General features: G+C 48.3%; 2 protein-coding genes across 6 annotated transcripts; one reads left to right on the top strand and one right to left on the bottom strand.

Moving 5' to 3' along the window:
• The first annotated feature begins 4,725 nt into the window (after positions 1-4,725).
• On the top strand, positions 4,726-15,828 carry LOC309329915 (uncharacterized protein). 5 transcript variants are annotated; one of them, XM_081841146.1, is made up of 8 exons: positions 4,727-4,981; positions 6,350-6,374; positions 7,451-7,504; positions 8,159-8,233; positions 11,873-12,728; positions 12,786-12,832; positions 12,902-13,104; positions 15,682-15,828. In XM_081841146.1, exons 5-8 carry the CDS (start codon positions 11,956-11,958, stop codon positions 15,793-15,795), a joined length of 1,137 nt encoding a protein of 378 aa, XP_081697272.1. In that variant the 5' UTR covers positions 4,727-4,981; positions 6,350-6,374; positions 7,451-7,504; positions 8,159-8,233; positions 11,873-11,955; the 3' UTR covers positions 15,796-15,828. The 5 variants fall into 5 exon arrangements, with proteins under 5 accessions (XP_081697271.1, XP_081697272.1, XP_081697270.1 ...); XM_081841145.1 differs by having other exon boundaries at positions 4,726-4,981; positions 11,873-12,832; XM_081841144.1 differs by lacking the exon at positions 12,786-12,832 and having other exon boundaries at positions 11,873-12,763; positions 12,833-13,104.
• Positions 15,829-17,656: 1,828 nt separating this feature from the next.
• Positions 17,657-24,319, bottom strand: LOC309329918 (proton-coupled zinc antiporter SLC30A1-like). Its single transcript, XM_081841149.1, has 2 exons — positions 22,789-24,319; positions 17,657-18,390 (listed from the first exon to the last, which is right to left on the bottom strand). Exons 1-2 carry the CDS (start codon positions 23,327-23,329, stop codon positions 17,675-17,677), a joined length of 1,257 nt encoding a protein of 418 aa, XP_081697275.1. The 5' UTR covers positions 23,330-24,319; the 3' UTR covers positions 17,657-17,674.
• Between the last annotated feature and the right edge of the window lie 882 nt (positions 24,320-25,201).

Below are 25,201 nucleotides of genomic sequence, written 5' to 3' on the forward strand. Positions count from 1 at the left end.
GCGAGGACATTCTTCCCCAGGGGTAAGTTGCCCCCTCTGGAGCCCTTCCCGGCAACCTTGCAGTCATACTCAGCGGGCCGCATCCATGTCATGGGAATGTGTGCCGTGAGAGTACAGTTCTGGGACAAACAGGCGGTACTCAAACTGGTGATTGCGAAGGGCAGTCGCCCCAGTCTCTTGGGCACTGACTGGTTTCCCGCCCTGGGACAGAGTATATCAGGGCTTAATTCAATCCAAACCTGCCCCGAGATGAGCGAGGCATTATACAAAGAATTTGCTGGTCTCTTTAATGGAAAACTGGGTTGTTATAAAGGGCCCCCAGTTGACTTCGAATTGGACCCTGGGGTGGCCCCAATCCGACTCAAACCAAGGCGAGTGCCATTTGCACTGCAACCCAAGATCGAAGCAGAGCTGGATAAATTGGTCAAGCAGGGAGTTCTCTCACCCGTGGACTCCGCTAAGTGGGAGACTCCAATCGTCACGCCCCTTAAAGCAAATGGGGAAGTTAGGATCTGTGCTGATTACAAATGTACTATCAATAAGGCACTCAGGGGAAATTCATACCCCATTCCAGTCGTATCACATCTGTTGGCTAAACTGGCTGGGGGCAAGGTGTTCGCCAAACTTGACCTGCCACAAGCTTACCAACAGCTGCCAGTAACCCCACAATCAGCGGAAGCACAGACTATTGTCACACATAAAGGGGCGTTCAGAGTTAACAGATTACAATTTGGAGTTTGTGTGGCCCCAGGGATTTTTCAAGGGCTCATGGAACGCCTGTTAAGAGGTCTGCCGGGGGTCTTGCCATTTTTTGATGACGTTTTGATTGCTGGAAAAGACCCACAGGAACTGGTTGTGCGTGTCCGTGCAGTGTTGCTCAAGTTCAAGGAGGTGGGGTTGCAACTAAAAAAGGAAAAATGCAGTTTTGGGGTGCCAACTGTGGAATTCTTGGGGTTTAAAATTGATGCATCAGGCATCCACCCCACAGATGCTAAGGTTAAGGCCATCATCGAGGCACCACGACCACAGAACAAGACGGAGTTGCAGTCATTCCTGGGACTTATTAACTTTTATCATTCGTTCTTACCCCAGAAAGCTTCGGTAGCTGAACCATTACATAGACTGTTGCAGAAAAAGAATGTGTGGCGATGGGGGCAGGAGCAGCAGAAGGCTTTTGACTCCTTGCGAAGAATGCTGAGTAGCAAGAGCGTCCTTGCTCATTATGATGAATCGAAGCCGCTGGTCCTGGCATGTGATGCCTCTCAATACGGCCTGGGGGCGGTGCTGAGTCATAGGGAACCGGATGGGTCGGAAAAGCCCATCTCTTTCTATTCCTGTACGTTGTCGCCCACGGAGCGCAACTATGCTCAAATTGACAAAGAGGCACTTGCAATTGTGGCAGGAATCAAAAAGTTCAATGATTATGTGTACGGTCGTCACTTCTCCATTGAAACGGACCACAAACCACTGTTGGGGTTGTTCAACCCGAACAAACAAACGCCACAAATTCTCTCCCCCAGAATGTTGCGTTGGTCTATATTCCTGAACAGGTTCCAGTACACCTTGACCCATGTGCCGGGGAAGCGGTTGTGCCACGCTGATGCGCTGAGTCGATTGCCCCTTCCTGGCGGGAGCAATGAGGATCCTGCTCCAGCGGAGCACATAATGATGCTGGAAACACTTCCGGGGGCTCCTGTAACGGCTACTGATATTGCTGAGAAAACGAGGAAAGATGCTGTTCTCTCCCGTGTGCTCACTTGGGTGGGGAGGGGGTGGCCAGGTGGTCCGCATGAAGACAAATTCAGGCCTTATGCGACAAGGCAGCACGAGTTATCCATGCATAAGGGTTGTCTCCTGTGGGGAGATAGGGTGATCATCCCAGCACCACTGAGAAACAGGGTTCTTGAGACGCTTCACATGGGACACCCGGGAATGGTCAGGATGAAGTCGCTAGCCCGCTGTTATGTGTGGTGGCCTGGAATGGACCAGAACATAGAGCAATGGGTACGAACATGCAAGGCATGCCAAGAGGTGCGGCCAGAAGTGGCCAGAGCACCAGTTCACTGGTGGGAGCAGCCCAGATCTCCCTGGAGCCGGCTGCACTTAGATTTTGCTGGGCCATTCCAGGGGAAGGTCTTTTTGGTTATCGTCGATGCATATTCCAAATGGTTAGAAGTGGTGATGGTCCCTAGCATGGCATCAGCTGCCGTAATCAAGGTGTTGAGGCAGCTGTTTGCAACCCACGGGTTACCTGAGACCATTGTATCAGATAATGGGGCAACTTTTGTATCCCAAGAATTCAAGGCATTCTTGGCTGATAACTTCATAAGAGGGGTCACATCCGTGCCCTTTCACCCATCCTCCAATGGGCAGGCGGAGCGCATGGTAAGAACAGCCAAAGAATCCATTGCGCGCTTAATGGAGGGTAACTGGTCAGCTCGCATCGCGCGAATGTTATTTTTGCAGCATGCGACGCCATGTACTGCGACGGGCAAGTCACCAGCTGAGCTGCTCTTGGGTAGAAGATTGGTAACGGTGATGGATTATGTCCACCCGGATAAAATGCCAAACCGTAATTCAAGAGCAAACCCCCAGGCTGAGACTGACACAACAAGGTATTTCGCCCCTGAAGATCTGGTCTGGGTGAGGAACTATTCACGAGGTTCGCGGTGGGTGGCTGGTGTGGTCACCCGGGCTAGTGGACCTGTGTCCTATTATGTGACCTTGGAAAATGGGCAAGTTTGGAAGAGACATATAGATCAGCTGAGGCGCCGGGCGCTCAGCAGGGAGGAGTCTGATAATTCATCCCTGGCTAACGACGCAGAGCTGCAAGACCAGAGTGAAAATGGCCCAGAGGTGCAATCATCAGGGGCTTCAGCAATTGAACCAGGGTCTGCTAGTCCTCAGGATGATGAGGTACAGGTAGGGGACCCTGAGATGTCTGGGACTCCATCTGTTCCTGACAAAACCCCTATAGCAGCCCCCTACCACAGGTGACACCCAATCCAGAACCGGCAACACCTGTTGTCAGGAGATCAAGTAGAAGTTGTAGGACCCCACAGTACCTGAGAGATTACGTCTGCTGTGCTCACTAGGGGGGGAGGGGTGTTGTGTATTGAGTCAAAAGATTTTATATCTGTATTATTATTGTCTGTATTTGCATTAGGGTAAAGTAACTGCCTTTTGGTTCCAGAGGGTACAGCTACTATTGGTTCATTTAAGCTGCTGTATTTGGATCCTCTGTCTTATTGGTTGCCTCCAAAAGGCAGGACTGTGATTGCCTGATATTGTTCCCTCCAAAATGTATCCTTTCTAGCTAGTTCCCTGTCCCTATAAATGTAGCTCTCCCCTCCTCAAGTTTCAGTCTTGTTGCTTTTAATAAAGAAGTGTTACTAGAGAACTGTCTCCAGCATATTATGTCAAGAGAGCTGAAATCACAAACCCCATGTCACTACACATACGCTTCAGATTACATACGCTTCAGGTTACAGACTCCGCTAAGCCAGAAATAATACCTCGGGTTAATAACTTTGCTTCAGGATGAGAACAGAAATCGTGCTCCGGCGGTGTGGCGGCAGCAGGAGGCCCCATTAGCTAAAGTGGTGCTTCAGGTTAATAACAGTTTCAGGTTAAGAATGGACCTCCAGAACAAATTAAGTACTTAACCCGAGGTACCACTGTATATTAATATTGTGCAGTTTGAAGCAACTGGATGCGTGAAAACGGAGTCCTTTTGGAATGAAGCATTGACCAGAGCCATGAAAATATTATTCAAAGTTTACTTACATAACAAAAACCAGTAAATGATATAGCCATATAGCTCCATATCTTATGCATATCCAGCACAGGCAGAGCGTATTTTCAGAAATAACTTTAAATGAGGGTTATCACATGTCTAAAAGTGAAAATCCAGATACAAAAGTTGTTCAGCTTTTTTTCTTTCTTTCAACATTGGGCAGGGGGGAGGAAGGTAGTTTTTGAGGACATTCATCAAAATCTACGCATTCCAACATGGGTTGCCATATGTCCGGATTTTCCCAGACATTTCAACAATTTCCGCCTGGACACCATTTCCGACGGCACATGGCAGCCCTATTTAAACAGGACTGAGATCATAACATCACCCTGTTCCAGCCCCCATTAGCCTGGAGCTGTTTACAGAGAAGAGAAGAGAAGAGAAGAGAAGAGAAGAGAAGAGAAGAGAAGAGAAGAGAAGAGAAGCTGTTTACTTCAGAAGAATCTTACACATTTTTACTCCGCAGAGTCTAAAAGAACCAAAATGGCGATTTGTAATTCAGTACCTTAATCGTCTGACCTAAGGTTGCTCACTCACACTGTTAGCTAGCTAGAGAACAACAACAACCAGAGAGTGCTCTTCTAACATAGCCCCTATGGAAAATCCCCATGTTAAAGCTTTTCGCCAGTGCACATTTAACCATTGTCAATTAAACCAATTATACTTAACAGATATTCCCCTCACAGAGCTGAAATTTCCCAGAGTGGTTTGACCATCAGGGAACTCTGGAAATGATAGCCCTGTGAGGGTAATCGGGGTTTCCTAACAACTTGCTGCACCCTTAACAAACTAGAGCTCCCTGAATCAATAATTATTGGGGGGGGGGGGGAGCCACGATTGTCTAAAGCAGTATCCTAGCGCTTTAAATGCATGGCATCAATGTGGCCTTTGTCGTGTGTGTGGACAGAGAGAACAGTCAAGAAGGTTGCTTAGGAACGTGAATTCTGAGGCCTGGGAGGGTCTCCGGTGCCGCCATCTTCTAACGCTCTCGCGGATCCCCCCCAAGCCCTTTTAGCCCCCTTGACCAAAACTCTCAGGGAGGTCCTCCCAGTTTGGCACAAGACCTCCAAGCACCAATTTAAGGCTCTTGCTTCATTTATCCCCATCCAGGCAGATGGGGAGCAAACAGCAGAAACCTGCAGCCGTATCTGCACCCGGGTTGCTCAAAGTGAAGATCATTTACTGGTGAGGCGGGGAAGTGTGCATCGATCGGTCAGTCCTCGGGTCTAACCGCAAGAGGATGTGCTCCTCTGTTACCCACCGCCACTATACAGCGAGCGTGGTGGTGTGGCAAGAGTGGTTGGGCAAGGACCCCGAGACCACGGTTCAAATCCCCGCTCAGTTGTGCAGCTCACTCAGGGTCCTTGAGGGCCAATGGCTGTCTCTCAGCCCAACCTACCTCACAGGGGTGTTGTGAGGATAAAATGGGGGAGCGGGGAGGACCATGTACTTTAGCCCTTTGGAGGAAATGTGGGGTATCAACTTGGGCGCCCGCCTGCAATTTTTGGGGGGAGTGGGTTAAAATAAAGTACTAAACTTTTTTTGTGGGAGGAGCAGGATAATTTATCACAAAACAAGTTGTGCCTGTACATTTTGCCCTGTAGCTCAGGTTCTACAAATGCTGAAAATGTACTATAAAAGAAATCTGTGAATGTGGAGATTATGGTATATCGGGAAGGGGGACCCCAACTGCCTCTCATTCCTCCCCCCCCCCTCAGATACCCATGGATATAAATGTAGTCTATACTGTTGTGAGTTTGGGGGAGGTAGACTGTATGCTTGAGCCCCTTCTAATTCTTAGATCAAAAGGAATGATTCAAACTGCTGAATTAGACAGGCAAGGGCTATAATGACTCCCTAAGTATAGGTCCTTAAGGTAACAAAGGAAGTGGCTCTGTGCCAGAAGGCGAAAGGATACCCCCCCCCTCAATTGCCTGGAAGTTAATAAAACAAAAGGCCTGAGAGGTTTGTGAGCGTAGAAGCTAGGTAGAGGAATAACCCAGAGAGAAAGAGAGGCATGCTTGGTTTCTCTTTGTATCCATGACTTTAGCTATAAGAGAAACAAGATCCTCTTGGGGTGTTAATAATGCTGTGAACCCCTCCATCATAGGCTCAGGTGGTATAGAAGTGTAAATAAACCATAAATACTAAAGACACCACAGCCTCCGCTGTCCCTCATTCCAAAGAAACCAAACCCTGGAACCCCTCAAACCACTCAGGAGACTGGGGTGGTGTGCAATAATACTGCATATTTTGGAAAGTTGTCGTCTTTGGTGAAAATATATTTTAACTCAATTTTGCATAATGCGGCTCCTAAGATCAAGGCGCAAGTTTCCGTCCGTGTTGTAATACAGTTGGGCACCATTTTGAATCAAGATTGCAGATGGAACTTTTCAAATCTGCACTTATTTCAAAACCGTGCTGGTTCTTTTGGTTTCCTAGAATTCCTCAGCCAATCTGGGTATGAGGCTGCTGGTAATAAAATAGACAGAATCATAAAACGTTGGCAACTTTACAAACAGACCATTTGTTTTTTCTTTTGTTTTCTTTTAGAGCCGAATGAGGGTACAAAAGTCGGGTAAGTGTCCCTTGCAGGAGAGCTGTTCCTCCTCCCAAATATTACCCCCTCACACACTTATTCTGCCCTGAGCACCCCACCACTACTGAATCCCCCAATTCATGCCCTTTGTGTTTCCTTAGTCCCCTTCAAATCTTGTGATTCTCTGAATACCAGTTTCTGGGAATTACAAACAGGGGAGAGCTGCTGTTCTACTCAGGTCCTGCTTGCAGGCTTCCCTGAGGCATCTAGCGGGCCATTGTGAGAATCTGACTGAAATATACTCAGAGTCGAGAGTGGATTTCATGCTCTTTATTCAGCTCATAGTGGTGAGGAGGAATGAAAGTCCCCTCAAAGTATCTGCTTTATATACATTATTTACACAATGGGCTGCACGTGATTGGCTAATTCCGGAATTCTCCTGTAGGCCAATCAGGTTGTGGATTCACTTCCATCTGGAGCCAGTTTGGGTGGCTCCTGCAGACCAATCACACTGCTGCATTGTTCTAGGACCAATCAGACTGCTGCATTCTGAATCCTATTGTTCTAGGACCAATCAGACTGCTGCATTTTGGATCTTATTGTTCTAGGACCAATCAGACTGCTACATTTTGGATCCTATTAACTCAGTAGTACATAGCACTGACCCAGCCTGATCCCGATTTGGCCTGATCCTGCAGGGCTCTGAGTACCAAAAAGTTAGGGGAAAGTTGCTATCATACTCAGGTCCTGCTTGTGGGCTCCCTTCCCATTGAGCTGGCCACTGTGAGAACAGATGAGCATTTGGACTGAACCTGCAGCCAGGCTTTTATGTTCTTAAAATACCCCTCCTTTCTAAACCCCAATGTTGAGAGGTGCGGTGAGGAGGGGTAGGGCACATAGTGCTGCTTCCCCAACAGGATAATAATAATAAAAATAAGATTTTATTTATATCCCGCCCTCCCCAGCCGAAGCTGGGCTCAGAGCGGCTAACAACGGTAAAATAACACAGCATTCTAAAATCAATGTGGGATGTGGGATTAGACCTCCGCCTGCCGCCTTGCTTTGAAAGAAAGAAAAAAGAGCTGACTACATTCTTCTGTGATTCATCTCTCTAGTTCTTGCAGATTAAAAAGCTCCTGGAAAAATGCTTCCCGAACATGCTGGAAATTGTAAGTGACGTGCCTCTGCGGGCGGGACCAGGAGACAACACCTGGGGGATAGGAGGGAGCTGGGATGCGTTGCGATGCCCTACACAACATACATTTAAAATTCTGTACGTGGCTTCCCCAAAAGGTTTGTGGAGCTACAATTCCCAGCACCCTTAAAGAATCTGAAGTTCCCATGAAGTTCCCTGAAGTTCTGGGGGAAGCCAAGTGCTTTATAATTGTGCCTTCAATGTATGGTGTTGGTGTGACCATGAATAGTGATCTTCGGTGTGAGCACAGGAATGTTTATTACTCCATTTATGTCACGCCCTTTCCCCCAAGGTGCCCAGGATGGCATTGTTTCCCCACATGCACTGTGACCCTCACAACGACCCTGTGAGGTAGGATAGGCTGAGTGTGAGTGACAGGTCCAAGGTTTGCCCCATTACATGCTCACAGTGACCCTGTGCAGTAGGTTAACCCGAGACAGTGACTGGCCTCACCCCACCCCATTTTAAGTGTACAACAACCCTTAGGGGGAGAGGGAGTCGTGGGCGCAAGTGCACACCCAATTTTATTCTCATAATGACTCTGTGTAGTTGATTAGACTGAGGGAGAGTGACAGGCCCAAAGCCTTCCTCCCAGTTTCTCCTCTTTCTTTTCCTCTTTCCTCTCCAGGTTGGGGAAGTTGCTGGTCAAGGTGCCTTTGAGGTCGTTCTCCCAGCATCCGGTCAGGTTTTGCACTCGAAGACGGTGAGTACCACCAAAATGGACTCTCTGATTTTGCACATGCACCTGGTACACACCGTACATTTAAAGCTTCCCCCTAAGAATCCCGGGAACCGTAGTTTGTTATATATAATAATATAATATAATATAATATAATATAATATAATATAATATAATATAATATAATATAATATAATATAATATAATATAATATAATATAATATAATATAATATAATATAATATAATATAATATAATTTTAAAATTTCTATACTGCTTTATATTTTTAAGGAAAACCTCAAAGGGGTTTGCAGCATATTAAATCAATAAAACATAAATAAAACAATCTGAAGAAAGTCAAATATAGAGTATACCAGGGGTCTGCAAACTTTTTCAGCAGGGGGCCAGTCCACTGTCCCTCAGACCTTGGGGGGGGGGGGCGCAGTGGACTATATTTTTTGGGGGGGGGGAATGAATGAATTCCTATGCCCCACAAATAACCCAGAGATGCATTTTAAATAAAAGCACACATTCTACTCATGTAAAAACACCAGGCAAGCCTCACAAATAACCCAGAGATGCATTTTAAATAAAAGCACACATTCTACGCACGTAAAAACATGCTGATTCCCGGACTGTCTGCGGGCCAGATTTAGAAGGCGATTGGGCCGGATTCAGCCCCTGGGCCTTAGTTTGCCTGCCCACGGAGTATACAATCAAAGCAACATAACACAAAACTAAAATATTATCTTAAAGATTTCAAATTAAACATTAAAAAGGAGGATAACTATAGAATACATATTTAACATAGATTATAGATCCAGAGATTCATAGCTCTGTGAGGGATAAACTACAGTTCGCAGGATTATTGGGCAGGGCAAGAAATGTGCATTAACAAACAAATGCTTTGTACGCAGCCGTACTAACACATCCACATAGCACATTTCTGGAGTTCTGACAGCATATGGGTTTGATTCTGCCATAAGTCGCAAAAGCCTACAACCTAAGACAGTGGTACACCGAGGAATCAGTGGTGTCGCAACGGGGGGGGGGGGTGGCCCTGGGTGCCATGTCTGGGGGGGGGTGACAAGAAGGCACCCCCGGGGGCTTGCAGCAGCGCAAGCAGCCATCGTGCCGCTGCAGCCGCATGTGAGGATCCTCCGTTCGTGGCTGCAGCTGCCAGCAGAGGATCCCAGCGCCGGCGGCAAACCGCTGTGTACAGCACATGTGCGGCGTCGCATGCATGTGCTGTACGTAATGATGCCACACATGCGCTGTACATAGCGGTTTGCTGCCGGCGCTGCTCGAGTGCTGTACGGATGACAGTGGGATCCCTCTGTTGCTGCTACAGCCGCATGTAGAGAATCCCGGCACATGGCCCTGGAGTGGGGCTGCCGGCAAACCGCTATGTACAGCTCATGTGCGATGTCACTACGTACGGCACATGTGTCGTACATGCCAACACCGCACATGCGCCCTACACAGCGACACCCCAACCCAGGTGTCACAATGCCTTTGTTCGCCCCTGCAAGGAATCAGTATACAGTAAACCCACAACTTACACACATTTAACTTGTGTGCCTTCATCTTTGTGTGTGTGTAGCAAAAAATAAAAAAACTAAGAAAGGGCAGAAAGTGGGGGATTCCAGGAAAAAATGACTTGGCAATCCCACCCACCTTTGAACCCAATATGTTTTGACAGTATGGTTTTTGGCTTTAGGCACGATCCCCGGAATGTACCCCCCCGCCACGTAATTTGCTGGCTTGCTGTGCAAAACTGGGGGTCCCTTCCCTTGGCTGAATCATAGATTCATAGAATCGTAGAGTTGGAAGGGACCCTGAGGGTCATTTAGTCCACCGCCTTGCAATGCAGGAATCAGAAGCACCCATGACATATGACCATATGACTCCTGCTCCCTTCCAGAGTTGCCAGCTGGGATGTTCTGCCTGCCTTCTACATTTCTATGAGGTAGCTGAACACTTAGAGCTGAGGTGCCCCCTAGTGCCCATACCCTCTCCCAATGTTTGAAAAAGCCCAAATAAAAAAAGAGTTTTTCCAGGTACCACTTCCAGATGGGCGGTTGTTGTCGGAATCATTGCTGCTCTTGTATAGAGGTATTTCACAGCATCTAGGTGATGCTCTCATCATGAAAATGCCAACCTGTACTCTTCTTCTTTTTTCTACCTATAATCTGAATTTATCATTACTATTTCTTGTTATTTAAACAATTTAATTTTTATGTTAGATACACCCACCCACCCAATATCTGGGCAATGTGCATATACACACACACACACACAATGATATATCAAACACCATGATAAAAAAACAAAATCCAGCAGCTCAGATTTGGCAAAGTGCAATGGTTTAGGGAGGCACTCCTCTTGGATCTAGCAGGTGGTTTCATGTGTGAGAGACTGGCTCAGTTTCTTTAGGAGTTTCGCTCAATTTGTCAATCTGACTCCATAGTAAACATCAACAAAACATGGAACCAATTGGTTTTCTATTAGCTTGTGATTAAAAATAAATAAATATTGGCTTCCTGGTGGAGTCTAGGGGCAAAACTTGGGAGAGCTAGGGTGAATTCTGGTAACTCAGGATTTATATGCAAGTCCTCAGACCTGAGCTTTACAACAACCCAGGTTCAGAAAGTGTAGAGATGTTGCTAGACATTTAAGGCACCAAGCCCACACTACTAATTGCAAAAATACATAGGGTTCCTCTGAGCAAATGTAAACAGCAGGTGACCAGGTTTCCACTAGGACTGCACTTTGCACAGTGGCTGGTTGCTCTGCAAGCAAAGTAAAAATACTTTAAATATATAAAGTTTTTAAAATGAGGGAGGGGCAGGAAAGCCCTCTGGGACACCCCCTGACGACACCCTTAGAAAAGTGCACATCTTAATTCAGTTTGCAGAGGAACTGAAATTGTGGGAGAGGAGCTGCTGTGTGGTTTAGCTGCATCTTGCTAATCTGATTGGTTCATGTGACTGGTAGTGATGTGCTCCTGAGAACTGATAGCTGTACCCCAACACAAAGAAAACTATAGGAAGGAGGGATCACTTTCCATGCTGCATCCATTCGTTCCGGTTTTTACTCTTCTGGACATTAAAAAAAAATCAAAATCAAAATCAAAAACTTTCCTAACCACTCTTTGGGTTGCATTATCTGATGCTAGTCCTGCTCAGAGAAAGCCAATTGAAATGAATGGACCTAAGGCCAACCGGTTCATTAACGTCAATATGTCTATGCTGAGTAGGACTAGCATGGGACAGAAGCCTTTGTCCCCAGTTGCTCAGACTGTGGTACATGATCCCCCTTTCATCCTTGCAACACCCCTGTGAGGCAGGTTAGTCTAAGTGGAAATGCCTGACTCAGTGTCACCCATTGAGCAGGGCACTGGACCCAGGTCTCTGCAGTCATCACATTATAACACTGCAGCTGAAGGATGGGGGAACCTGCAGCCCTCCAGATGTTGCTAGACATTGACTTCCATCAGGTTCTGCTGACTGAGGCTGATGGGAGCTGAAGTCCAACAACACCCAGAGGGCCACTGGGTCTCCCTCCCTTCTGCTCTAACCACTGTGAAGCCTTGCCCTGCGGGACTGTTCTGCAGAAGTCAAGAGAGGGACTAGTAATGCGTCTCCCTTCCCCTCCCTTTAAGAATGGCGATGGGTTCGTGGACACCAATGATAAGGTGAAAAATATCTGCACTGGCCTCAGAGCGAACCTGAAGACCAAGAGCAAATGGAATCCCACAAAAGAATTGGAATCGTTTGCAATCGGGGCGCAGTCGTCAACAGAAAGCCAAGGGATGGGCAAATCAGAAACCAATCCATCATTGCAGCGGACTTCAGACCATCAACCGTCAACACTGGTGCAGGTGCAAGAACGGCGATCAGTACCGAAGCCGAAGTCGGAACAACCGCCAACGGTGAAACAGGTGCAAAAAGGCTGATCAGCACCGGGGCCGGCATTTGGGCAACCATTAACGGTGGAACGGATGCCGGAGATGCCAAAAGGCTGATCAGCACCAAGACCGCCGTTCGTACAACAGTCAGTGGTGGAATGGATGCCGGAGGTGCAAAAGGGCTGATCAGCACTGAAGTCGGAGTGCGGACAACCGTCAACGGTGGAATGGATACCGGAGATGCCAAAAGGCTGATTAGCACCAAGACCGCCGCTTGTACAACAGTTAACGCTGGATCGCTCTCTGAATGTGCCAAAAGGCTGATCAGCACCAAAGGCGGCATTTGGACAATCATTAATGGTGGAGCGGATGCCAGAGATGCCAAAAGCCTGATCAGCACCAAGACCGCTGTTTGTAGAAGAGTCAACGCTGGAACGCATGCTGGATATGCCAAAAGGATGAACAGCAGCAAAGGCGGCATTTGCACCACCATTAATGGTGGAACGAATGCCGGAGGTGCAAAAAGGCTGATCAGCACTGAAGCCGGAGTTCGGACAACCATCATCGGTGGAACGGATGCTGCAGGTGCAGAAAGGGCGACCAGCAGCACCAAAGCCACAGTTAACGGTGCAACGGATGTTGGAGGTGCAAGAACATCAATCAGCATCAAAGCCGGCATCGGAACAACTGTTAACGGTGGGACAAATGCTACAGGTGCAAAAACAGCAGTCAGCGTCAAATCCGGCATCGGAAAGATCATTCACAGTGGAACAAACGCTGCAGGAGCTAGAACAGCAGTCAGCATCAAATCCGGCATCGGAAAGATCATTCACAGTGGAACAAACACTGCAGGAGCTAGAACAGCAGTCAGCATCAAATCCGGCATCGGGACAAGTGTTAACGTTGGAACAAATGCTGCAGGAGCAAGAATCAGGGAACGACGAAGCCCCCATTCCAGGGAGGCCCGCATTCATCAAGACGACCAGGTATTGGGGTGCTGGGGGACTGGTAGAGTCTTGAAGTGATGGGCAAAAATATTTGCTTGGGGAGGCCAAATTAGGCTCGCAGGCCCAGGGTTCACCCCACCCCGTTTTAGAGAAGGGATGAGAAACCTCAGACCAGGCATCTCTGGTTGACCCCTCCCCAGGCACACCACTTCTCTCCAGGTCACACCCCTAACTGATACTCCTATTTTTCACTCATACAGGAGGGAATCCAAACATTAAAACTCTGCCACTTGGTTAAATGGCAGTAGCAGTTCTTTGCACTTTGCTTGAAATTTATTGACCAATTTAGGGTTCCGCCTGACATCCTTCTTAATGTCCATTCATGATTATTTGTGCTCATGATGGTGTCGGGGCTGTCATACACAACCCCAGTTTCAGTACTGTACTTGTTTGTTCTACAAAGATTTTGGGGTGGACATGCTTCCAGTCTGCCCATGCCTTGAAACTTCCTGCTAAACTCTTGCAACTTCTCCAGCACTCTTTCCCCACTCTCCATAACAGCATAAGAAGAGTCCTGCTGACTCATCTAATCCATCATCTTGTTCTCGCAGTGGCCAGCCAGGTGCCCCAATGGGAACAAGACCGCAGCACAAGAACACTCTCCCCTTTTGTAGTGTCCAGCACCTGACATTCAGAGGCCGAGTGCCTCTTGACAGTGGAGGGATAATAGTCAACACAGCTAGTGATTGATAGGCAGTGGCGTAGCGTGGGCTGCCAGTGCCCATACAGAATATGCATGTGCATTGAACTTACTAATGGCCTCTGCGTCACAGCCGCAGAGATAAAAAAAAGAAGTTATTTTGTTGTCTGGAGAGGTCACTTCTTGGTTCGCATGGAGAAGCTGTTTTAAACAGAGTCCAGCAATGGAAGTGCAGAGCTGTACCGAGGCAGTACCTGGTGTTGAAATTCTGCACCCCTAACAAATTTTGCATGGGAAGCGGGTGGCGCTGTGGGTTAAACCACAGAGCCTAGGGCTTGCCAATCAGAAGGTCGGCAGTTCGAATCCCTGCGACGGGGTGAGCTCCCGTTGCTCGGTCCCTGCTCCTGCCAACCTAGCAGTTCAAAAGCACATCAAAGTGCAAGCAGATAAATAGGTACCGCTCCAGTGGGAAGGTAAACAGCGTTTCCATGTGCTGCTCTGGTTCGCCAAAGGTGGCTTAGTCATGCTGGCCACATGACCTGGAAGCTGTACGCCGGCTCCCTTGGCCAATAAAGTGAGATGAGCACGACAACCTCAGAGTTGGTCACGACTGGACCTAATGGTCAGGGGTCCCTTTACCTTTACCTAACAAATTTTGCACCCAGGGCAACCGCCCCTGTGGGCCCCCCCCCCCCCACGCTACGCCACCGTAGATAGCCTTATCTTCCGCCATCAGATCAGATCCAGTAGTTTAGTAGGCAAAGATGAGAGGGCATCTTATGCCACACAGCTGTTCCCTTAGATTAGCTGCAAAGGAGGGACCTGTCACTCAGCCGCCATCCAGTATACACTTTGCTGCCTCCTTTGTCTCAGTCCAGCCTCTCACTCTTTCCTTCTGCTTTTAAGGGCGGGGAAACCCCTCCAGAAGCAGAGAAAGTAATGGCGGGTGGGGCCTCCTGGCCTCCTCATTGAAGTGATGGCTGTTCTAGGACGGCCAAATGGCTTGTGCCAACCACACCTTGCACTTGCCACAACTGTGGAACAACTTCTGCCCCCCCCCCCAAAACTCTGCAACATCGAGTTGTGACTACTAGGCTGGCCAAACCTGCCATTCTGAATTTCTCACTTTTCCTAAGTTTGGTTCTCCACATTTCCACATCAGTTTGCTATTTTGTTTTTTTAAACGCCCTCTTGAAAATTCACCAGCATCTTCGTGTGAATTCCTCTTAATTTGCATTCTTTTGGATGCAGTGCACATTTTTGCAAAGCTATTTCCCCTGATGCACTGCATTTGTGCCTTTTCTATTCACCGATACATGCATCTTTATGCACACGTTACCCTGGTGTTTTCACATTACTTGGCTGGAGAACTGCACTGCAAAATGCGGAATTTTTTAAAGGTGGCTGTGCTTTAATTCACATATTGTTCCAGGAAGGGACGCAGGTGACTCTGTGGGTTAAACCACAGAGCCTAGGACTTGCCGATCAGAAGGTCGGCAGTTTGAATCCCCGTGATGGGGTGAGCTCCCTTTGCTCGGTTCCAGCTCCTGCCAACCTAGCAGGTTGAAAGAACGTCAAAGTGCAAGTAGATAAATAGGAACCGCTCCGGCAGGAAGGCAAACGGTGTTTCCGTGTGCTGCTCTGGTTCGCCAGAAGCGGCTTAGTCATGCTGGCCACATGACCCGGAAGCTGTACGCCAGCTCCCTCAGCCAATAAAGTGAGATGAGCGCCGCAACCCCATAGTCGGACACGACTGGACCTAATGGCCAGGGGTTACTTTACCCCTTTACCTTTATTGTTCCGGGAAGTGTGAATTCCGTAGATCTGCAAGCTGATTCAAATTTCTCCTACATCCCTCCCTGAGTACCCCTTTCCTGGGTGGGTGTCCTGCTGATCCACTTTCCTTCTTCCTTCAGGAAGTGAAGGTGCCGTTGGAGAGCAGATTATGCCGGGATCGTCCGAAAAGGTGGCGTGACCTTGGGCGATCCTTGATAACCCCCTGCCCTCCTCAACTAGGATCCCCCACCTAGCTGGCAATAATATTAATAATAAAAATTGGAAAATCTATAGGATTGTATTATTCTTTGCTTTATCAGGGTGTGGGGTGAGGAGTGGGGAGTGGGGAGGAAATCATCCCTGCTGCAATCCTGGGAATCAGGTATTAGAAACATCAGTCCCACATTTTTTTTCTCCTATTTGCCCTGTTTGCAGTTTACAATATAGCAGAGATAGTGGCACCAGAACTCGGCACACGAAGGCGGGAAGTGGGGTGAAGGGCCCTTGGGGGGGTATCCAACTAAATCATAGGGATGAAGAAATCTGTGAGTTTTGGTTTATCTTAGTTTCTCATTTTTCCAGTCGTGAATTCAGTTATCCACATTTCCACTTTGGTTTGTGAACATTTTTATAACGTCATCAGCATTTTAGTGCAGATTTTGCAAAGCATTTCCTCCATGTTATTTCCGCAAACAAATGCATTTTTAATGCTCACTTTACTGCATTGCAAAATCCATTGAGGCGTGGGTTTCAAAGGACTGCTGTGTTTCAGTTTTCAGATTATTTCAGAAAGTGCAAATTAGGTACATTTGCCTTTAAATGTGAACTGAATCAAATCCCCCCCCCCATCCCTCCTTGGATTACAGTGGTACCTTGGGTTACAGACGCTTCAGGTTACAGACTCCGCTAACCCAGAAATAGTACCTCGGATTAAGAACTTTGTTTCAGGATGAGAACAGAAATTGCACCGCGGGAGGCCCCATTAGCTAAAGTGGTACCTCAGGTTAAGAACAGTTTCAGGTTAAGAACGGACGTCCAGAACAAATTAAGTTCTTAACCCGAAGTACTACTGTAGACCCTACCTCTGAAACTAATGCCCATGATTCTGCATGCAATAAAGGAGGATTCTGTGGCCTATATAAATATTTCATTCATATCTGGTGGACTTCTCTTGATTTGCATAATTCACTTTGCAAATTGTATCATGAGGACTAGAAACTAGCATCTAAAAGAAAGAATGCTGAGATTCCCAGGAACCTCAGCATCGCGCCCACTCATTGTTCAAAGGACATGGATGATGTTTGGCAGTGGAAGAGACTATCTTGGAAGGTGGTAGACTCTTCTTTGTTGCAGGTTTTTAAACTGAGATTGATGGCTATTTAGTTGTGGCACCTGCATTGCAAGGGATTGGCCTAGATGATCCTTTGGGGGGGGGCTCCCTTCCAATTCTAGAATTCTATGATTCTCTATGAAATTGAAGCTGCTGTGCCTTTCTGGTGCCTCCCTTTGCTATTGTTAAATGCACAAATCAAGCAATTTGTTAGAAGTTTGTTCGGAGATATATATTAAACACTAAATCACCAAGAGGCACAGCCCACCATTATTTCTCATTGCTTCTCTTCAGTACCATGTAACAGTGCATGTGTCCCAGTCGCACAAAGGCTGCAAATAGTCCAGTCAACAACCTGCGGTTACAAGTCACAAATCTCCCCCGCGCCTCCACCAATTTACTGTATTTTTTGCTGTATAAGACGCACCAGACCACAAGACGCACCTAGTTTTTGGAGGAGGAAAACAAGAAAAAAAATATTCTGAATCTCAGAAGCCAGAACAGCAAGAGGGATCGCTACGTAGTGAAAGCAGCAATCCCTCTTGCTGTTCTGGCTTCTGGGATAGCTGCGCAGCCTGCATTCGCTCCATAAGACGCAAACACATTTCCCCTTACTTTTTTGGAGGGAAAAAGTGAGTCTTATAGAGCAAAAAATACGGTATTACTGCGGACACCCGTAACATCACCTAGCTAGAAAGCAGGACGTCTGTAGCAGATAAAAATGGAAATTTATGAGGTACTCTTCCCCTAACCCCACACTCGTCTCCCACCCACCCACCCCCCAAGTGGTGCATCTGTTCAGCTCACACCGTGGTCTCATATTCCATGACCGTGGCAGGGCACGGGGCCAGGCACCTCTTTCGTGGCGCCCCCTCGCACCACCCGCCACCCGGACAAACGCTGAGATCTGGTTGAACCGTGGCGGCGTGAACGCCATGCTCGCAGAACACCCGCTGGACCCTGTCCATCACGGCCTCGCACGTGGCCACGTCCCGACAGTGCACGTGGGCCGTGCCCACTAAGCTGCTGGGCCCGTCAAGCTGCCAGACGCGGAGGTCCCGCACGGCCACCACGCCTTCCGTGGCCTGCAGTTGCAGCTCCAGCAGCCTCAGGTCCAGTTCTTCCGGTGCGGCCTGCATGAGGACCAGAGCGGAGCTGTGCAGCGCTGGCCAAGCCAAGCACAGCAGGGCCACCGACACAGCCACGGCGAGCCCAGGGTCCAGGTAGAGCAGCCAGCAAGGGGCACGTCCCCACTGCAGTGCCTCCGCAGTATGCCAGGCCCAACAAGTTGACCTGGGGCAGTGGCTGAGGCAGGCTGCGTTGCCCAGGCAAGGAGGCCACAGCAGGTGGAACATGAGAGAGTACAGAAGGACAGCCGCAGGGCCCAGGCAGGCGACCACCCAACCAAGGCAAAGCGTTGTCCACTGCCCCAATTTTTCTGAGGGTGGCATGGGACTGGCCTCCCTGTCCTCCTCCATCCAGGGCTGCCCGTTGGCCGAGGAGCCATTGCCCAGCAGATCTGTAGATGAGGAAAAAGAACCAGAAGCTTAGAGAAGGGACAGGCAGGACCAAATTACAGTGGTACCTCAGGTTACATACGCTTCAGGTTACAGACGCTTCAGGTTACAGACTCCACTAACCCAGAAATAGTGCTTCAGGTTAAGAACTTTGCTGCAGGATGAGAACAGAAATCGTGCTCCGGCAGCGTGGCGGCAGCAGGAGGCCCCATTAGCTAAAGTGGTACCTCAGGTTAAGAACAGTTTCAGATTAAGTACGGACCTCCGGAATGAATTAAGTACTTAACCCGAGGTACCACTGTAAGACCTTTAGAGGCCCTAAGCACTTAAAATATTTTGGCGCCCCCATATATATCTAATTCGAAATATAAACAATAATAACCCCTTTTTTAAATTTTTCGAAATGAAATGAAACCCACAGTAAGATGGAAAATAATGTTCATTTTTGTTACAGATAGGTAGCCGTGTTGGTCTGCCATAGTCAAAACAAAACAAATTCCTTCCAGTAGCACCTTAAAGACCAACTAAGTCAGTTCTTGGTATGAGCTTTCGTGTGCATGCACACTTCTTCAGATACACTGAAACAGAAGTCACCAGACCCTTCTATATAGTGAGAAGGTGGGGAGGGGTATTACTCAGAAGGGTGGTGGGAATGGGTGATTGGCCGATAGCTGTGATGAGCCTGTTGACGACTCTTAACGACTGCAATAGGTCTTACAGGAAAAAGCAAGGGGTGAAAAGGTGAAAAATGGCTTTGTCATGTATAATGAGATAAGAATCCAAGGTCTTTGTTCAGACCAGGTTTCTCCATGGTTTTAAGTTTGGTGATAAGTTGTAATTCAGCAGCTCTGTAATTCAGAGTCCATATAACCGGAGACACCCACTGTAACAGAACCGCGACCAGGAACTTTCTATCTTCTACCTAAAATACACAAACCAGGCAATCCAGGACGCCCCATCATTTCAGGTATTGGCACTATTACAGTGGGTGTCTCCGGTTATATGGACTCTGTTCTGAAACCATATGCCATCAGTGCTCCCAGCTATGTACGTGACACCACAGATTTTCTGAGGAAAATACAATCTTTAAATAATCTTCCCAACAATACTATACTAGCTACTATGGATGTGGAATCTCTGTATACCAACATCCCACACAACGATGGTTTACAAGCTATAAGGAACACCATTTCAGATAAAACCACAGCGGACTTTGCCACCAAACTCTGCCAATTTGTCCTTACCCACAACAACTTCAAATTCGGTGATGACCTGTTCCTTCAGATCAGCGGCACAGCAATGGGCACCCGCATGGCCCCACAGTATGCCAACATCTTCATGGCAGATTTAGAACAACGTTTCCTAAACTCCTACCCACTCAAACCTCTCTTGTACCTGCGATACATTGACGATATTTTTATCATCTGGACACATGGTCAACAGACCCTGAACACCTTCCACCAGAAATTCAATGATTTTCACCCCACAATCAACCTAACAATGAATCAATCTATGCAAGAAATACATTTTTTGGACACTACTATAAAAATACAGGATGGGCACATAGACACCACCTTATACCGTAAACCAACTGACCGACAAACATATCTACATGCCTCTAGCTACCATCCCAAACATACCAAACAGTCCATTGTATATAGCCAGGCACTACGTTACAGCCGCATCTGTTCCAATTCTACAGACAGAGACTCTCACCTAAGAGATCTACAGCAAACCTTTTTAGAACTAAAATACCCAACAGATGAAGTTAGACAACAGATCAACAGAGCCAGACTGATACCCAGAGAGAACTTGCTGCAAGACAGACCCAAAAAAGAAAATAACAGAACACCTCTAGTCATCACATACAGCTCCCAAGTTAAAACAGTACAACGCATCATCAGAGATCTGCAACCTCTCCTGGACAATGACAGTTCTCTTTCTCAAGCTCTGGGAGGAAGACCTTTCATTGCCTACAGACAGCCACCCAGTCTTAAACAACTCCTAACCCACAATAATACTACAACCAGACCTAACACGGACACTGGCACCAGAGCCTGCAATAAACCCAGATGCCAACTTTGCTGCCACATACACCCGGACAACACCATTACTGGCCCCAACAACATCACACATACCATCTCGGGACTATTTAATTGCTCATCGTCTAACATTGTGTATGCCATAAAATGCCAACAGTGTCCTTCAGCTCTCTATATTGGACAAACAGGCCAGACCTTACGCCAAAGAATAAACGGACATAAATCGGACATCAGGAATCACAAGACAGAGAAACCAGTAGGAGAACACTTCAATCTCCCAGGACATTCTATACAAGATCTCAAAGTAGCTGTTTTACTACAAAGGAATTTCAGAAATAGACTGGAAAGAGAAGCTGCTGAATTACAACTTATCACCAAACTTAAAACCATGGAGAAACCTGGTCTGAACAAAGACCTTGGATTCTTATCTCATTATACATGACAAAGCCATTTTTCACCTTTTCACCCCTTGCTTTTTCCTGTAAGACCTATTGCAGTCGTTAAGAGTCGTCAACAGGCTCATCACAGCTATCGGCCAATCACCCATTCCCACCACCCTTCTGAGTAATACCCCTCCCCACCTTCTCACTATATAGAAGGGTCTGGTGACTTCTGTTTCAGTGTATCTGAAGAAGTGTGCATGCACACGAAAGCTCATACCAAGAACTGACTTAGTTGGTCTTTAAGGTGCTACTGGAAGGAATTTGTTTTGTTCATTTTTGTATGCTTCCGCTTTATTTGAACACATTGCCAAGTCTTTGATCAGATCCTCAAAACTAACCTTAGGTAACAGGTTTGCTTCTGTACTTCATAGAGAAGTACTGCCTTGTTGCATAGCTCAGTTTCAACTGAGCTGAGCAATTGGTGGCCATTAATGTTAAAAAATCTGGCAATGGAAATGTTCTGTGGTGACCTGCTTCCCTTGATGCCCCAAGCAGGTGATTATTTTGCTTAATGGTTAATCTAGCCCTCAGGAAGGGCCTGAGACATTTCCTTATGTGGGAGTTTAGAGGTGGATGAGCTTCTCAGCTTCAGATTCTCTCCGTTTCAAATATTTCCAAGTTTAGAATCGTAGAACTGTAGAGTTGGAAGGGACCATGAGGGTCATCTAATCCAATCCCCTGCAATGCAGAAATCTTTCACCCAACATGGGGTTCAAACCCATGACCCTAAGATTGAGTCATTAACATATTCATTTTTATGCACACTTTAACTGAATATATTTTTGTGCACAATGGTGTGAAGAAGTCCAGTGCATAACCGTGAGAAGTGCAAATTTCTATGGATAGGTGTTAGTGTCTTGATTCGAGAAGGGCAAATAGGGTCGGTTTTCATTAAAATGCAAGAGGAATCTAATTTTTCTGCCATCCCCAGATGTACATCACAGAAAGGAGAACTGGGGGAGCAAAGAAGGTAAGATTTGTCCTGCTAGATCAGATCCAAGGTCTATCTGAGCCAGCACTGTTCCAAAAAAAACAACTGCCTGAAGCCTCTGAGAAGCCAATAACCTTCCCTTGTTATTTCTCCACAGCAGTTGAGAGCAGATTGCCTCTGAATATGGAGGTACCATTTGGCTATCCTGGCTGGCTGTGCTGATCAGCCCTTTCCTTCACTGCAGGTACCTCTACTGCGGAAGAGGCAAGCCATTTCCCCTAATAAGCACAGCTTGCCTCTTCAGCCGTCATCAGAAACGTCTTTAGAGCATTAACCTTGTTATTTTCCTTAAGGTTTCCAATTTTCGAACTACTGGATTGGAACCTGTGGCCCTCCAGATGCTGTTGGACTCCAATTCCCATTGCCCCCAGGTCAGTGGCGATGCTGGCTGGGGCTGATGGGAGCTGAAGTCCAAGACACATTTGGAGGTTCTCCACCCCAGGATTTGATAGCCCGAGTGTAGCCAACATGGTGCCTTACACAGATCGCTGGACTCCAGCTCCCATCAGCCCCAACCAGCATAGCCAACAGTCAGGGATGATGGGAGTTGGAGTCCAAGAACATGCAGAGGGCACCACATTGCCTATACATGAGACAGTCCATTCGTTTCTTCCTACTCTCCTTCCCTGCCCCCCTCACTCACAGTACAGGCTGATTCATTAGGGCAATTGGGGCACTGCCCCACCCACCTCAGTCTGCCCCCTACCAGCCATACCTGCCCGTCTTAATTTCTTACAACCAACCCAGAGGGTGCCACAACCTGCCAGCTTCCTCCTTCTCAGTCTGAATGTTGTCGTTGTAGAACTCAGCAGGGAAGAGAATGCGGGCTCTTGACTCCATCTGTTACTGGCCCTGATTCTGCCTTCCATTGGGCTGCCTGCCCTCCGCCCAATGCTCCCCAGTCACTCCTTCGCACGAACTCACCTTCCATCTCCTGGGCACAGCTGTCTCCTTTGGTCACCCTCCTCCTGCTGCAGCACGGCCTGGTGCCCGGGTCTTGGGGCTGCTGGCCATGCAGTCCCACCCTGGCAAGGTGGATCGGGATCCCCACGGCCCCGATCCCCATCAGAACCAACGCATGCTGTGTGACGTGTGGATCAGCCACCCTGCGGAGCGCCTCGGGCAGGAGCGCAAGGCACAAGGCACTCAGGAAGACGGCGCTGGCCAGGGTGCCCGCAATGCGGGCTCGCACCCACCCGAAGGTATTCCTCCGACTGGGGTGTCCTCCGGTCGCCAGCCAGGCATCGGTCAAGGCCACAGCAAGAGCCAGCGCACCTCCCAGGGTGTGGAATGCGCAGGAAAGCAGGAGCAGTGAGCCGGTCACCCGGCTGGCCACCAACTCTACCAGGAAGAGGCAGGCGGAGAGGCAGAAATGGCCGACAGGCCAACCTGTGGAGCCCACCACTGCCCACAGAGGCGAGGAGCCCTCACCCATCCAGGATTTATTTCTTGGCTGGGCTCCCATCTCTGCCTTCTACTCCCAGTCAGCTGTCACTCCGGCCTCCGATCTCCTCCAACCTGTGTCCTCTTCTTTGCCTTGATGCCCACCTCTTCCGAATCGTTCTGTTGGCTCCAGCCCCTCGCCCAGTTCTGGACCTGCTTATTCCTCCTTCCGCCACCCCTGCAGCCCCTGGTGCACGCTCTCTCCCAATCTTAGATGTTGCCCGGTTTCTCCTTTTGCTGGCCCCCTTTGGCCAGAGACCCAGGCCTGGCCTCTGCCCTGCAATCTGTTCCCAGTTTCTCGCTCTCTTGCTGTGTGTGTGCTTTACACTTGAATAAAGTTTTGCACTCGGAGACCAGTGCACACTGCCCCTTGGATTCCAGGGGTCCTTTAAAGAGGCAGCTCCCTCTCTCTTTCATACACACTCTCTCTTGCCTTTGGCCTTCTGCCCAGGCTTCCACCAGCTGCAGAAACCAGGTCATAATGATGCATGTGATTCTCCCCCTGCCACAATAGGAGGGAGGAGAGTTGCAGAGATTCCCCACCCCCCCAACAAACCCTACTAGGGTAAAACGCGAGGGCTCGCGAGGTCACAGTTCTGGTGTATGTGAGATCTTGCAGAATATTCCCCAACAGCTCCCATCCCCATGACTGCTCTGCAGCCAAAAAAACGGCTTAGCAAATGCCAGTCGCCACCAGCTTCTGTGGGGTGGGGGCAGAGAAATGCATTTGCCAGCCTGGCTGAGCTTTGTGTAGACTGCTGAACCGTTGTCTTGCCTTGGTAATGGACTGGATGAGAGCCAGGAAACTGGAGCTCCATCCAGACAAGGCTGAGGGACTGTTAGTGAGAGGTGCTCTAGACCGGATGGATGGGAGGGTTGCCTGCTCTTGAGGGAGTTACACTCCCTCTGAAGAAGTGGCTATGCATCTTGGAGGTACTTGTGGATCCTTTGCAGTCGCTTGAGGCTCAGGTGGCCTCAGTGGCCCGGAGTGCCTTCCGTCAGCTTTGGCTGGTGGCCCAGTTGCGCCCCTGTCTGGACAGGTATAGCCTAACTTCTGTCATCTTTGCTCTGCTAACTTCTAGGTTAGATTGTGGATTCACTTCTATCTGGAGCTGGATTGGGTGGTTCCTGCCGACCAATCATACTGCTGCATTGTTCTAGGACCAATCAGACTGCTGCATTCTGAATCCTATTGTTCTAGGACCAATCAGACTGCTGCATTTTGGATCCTATTCAACTCAGTACTTAACACCGGGGAATCTGGGGGTCTGGCTGATCACTGTGAAAACAGGATGCTGGACCCAGCCAGGGCCTTGCAGAGCCAGGCAGAGGCCCGGGCCAGGTAGATAATGTGCCCCCCCTTTTTTACCCTGGGGATAACTGAAGTCTTATAAATAAGTAAGTATATAAATAATTTTCACAAAAGTTATGCTGACAAATAATTTTATTTCAAGGCTTGAACTGTATCTGCATATAAAGACAAAATGGAAAATATAGATGTACAATAGTGCGTTCGCCCCAGTGAGTATGCGATTGTGAATATGCTGACCGAGGCCCCCTTTGGAGTCGGAGGCCTAGGCCAAGTGGCCCATATGCCCCCCCCCCCCGTCTGGGCCTGGACCCAGCAGAGCTTTTCTGATGGTCTTAGGGGACCTTGGGTCTGACTGCAACCCTCACCGTCCCTGCATCAAACCCTCCTTGGGTGTTTTTGCCTGGCAGGACTCTGACCAACCTGCCAATCACCTGGCATCCTTATGTCAGGTGACTGATGGGCATGTTATCCTGCTCACCTGACAAAAGTCCCTTGTGCAGCTCTTGGGAACCGCAGAAGAGGCTTTGCCAGCCCTATGGTCAGTAAAGCACCCAGCATAGGGCTGGCAAAGCTGCTTTCTTC

This window comes from Podarcis erhardii (assembly GCF_964252035.2).
Source record: "Podarcis erhardii genome assembly, chromosome: 15".
Classification (NCBI taxonomy): domain Eukaryota; kingdom Metazoa; phylum Chordata; class Lepidosauria; order Squamata; family Lacertidae; genus Podarcis; species Podarcis erhardii.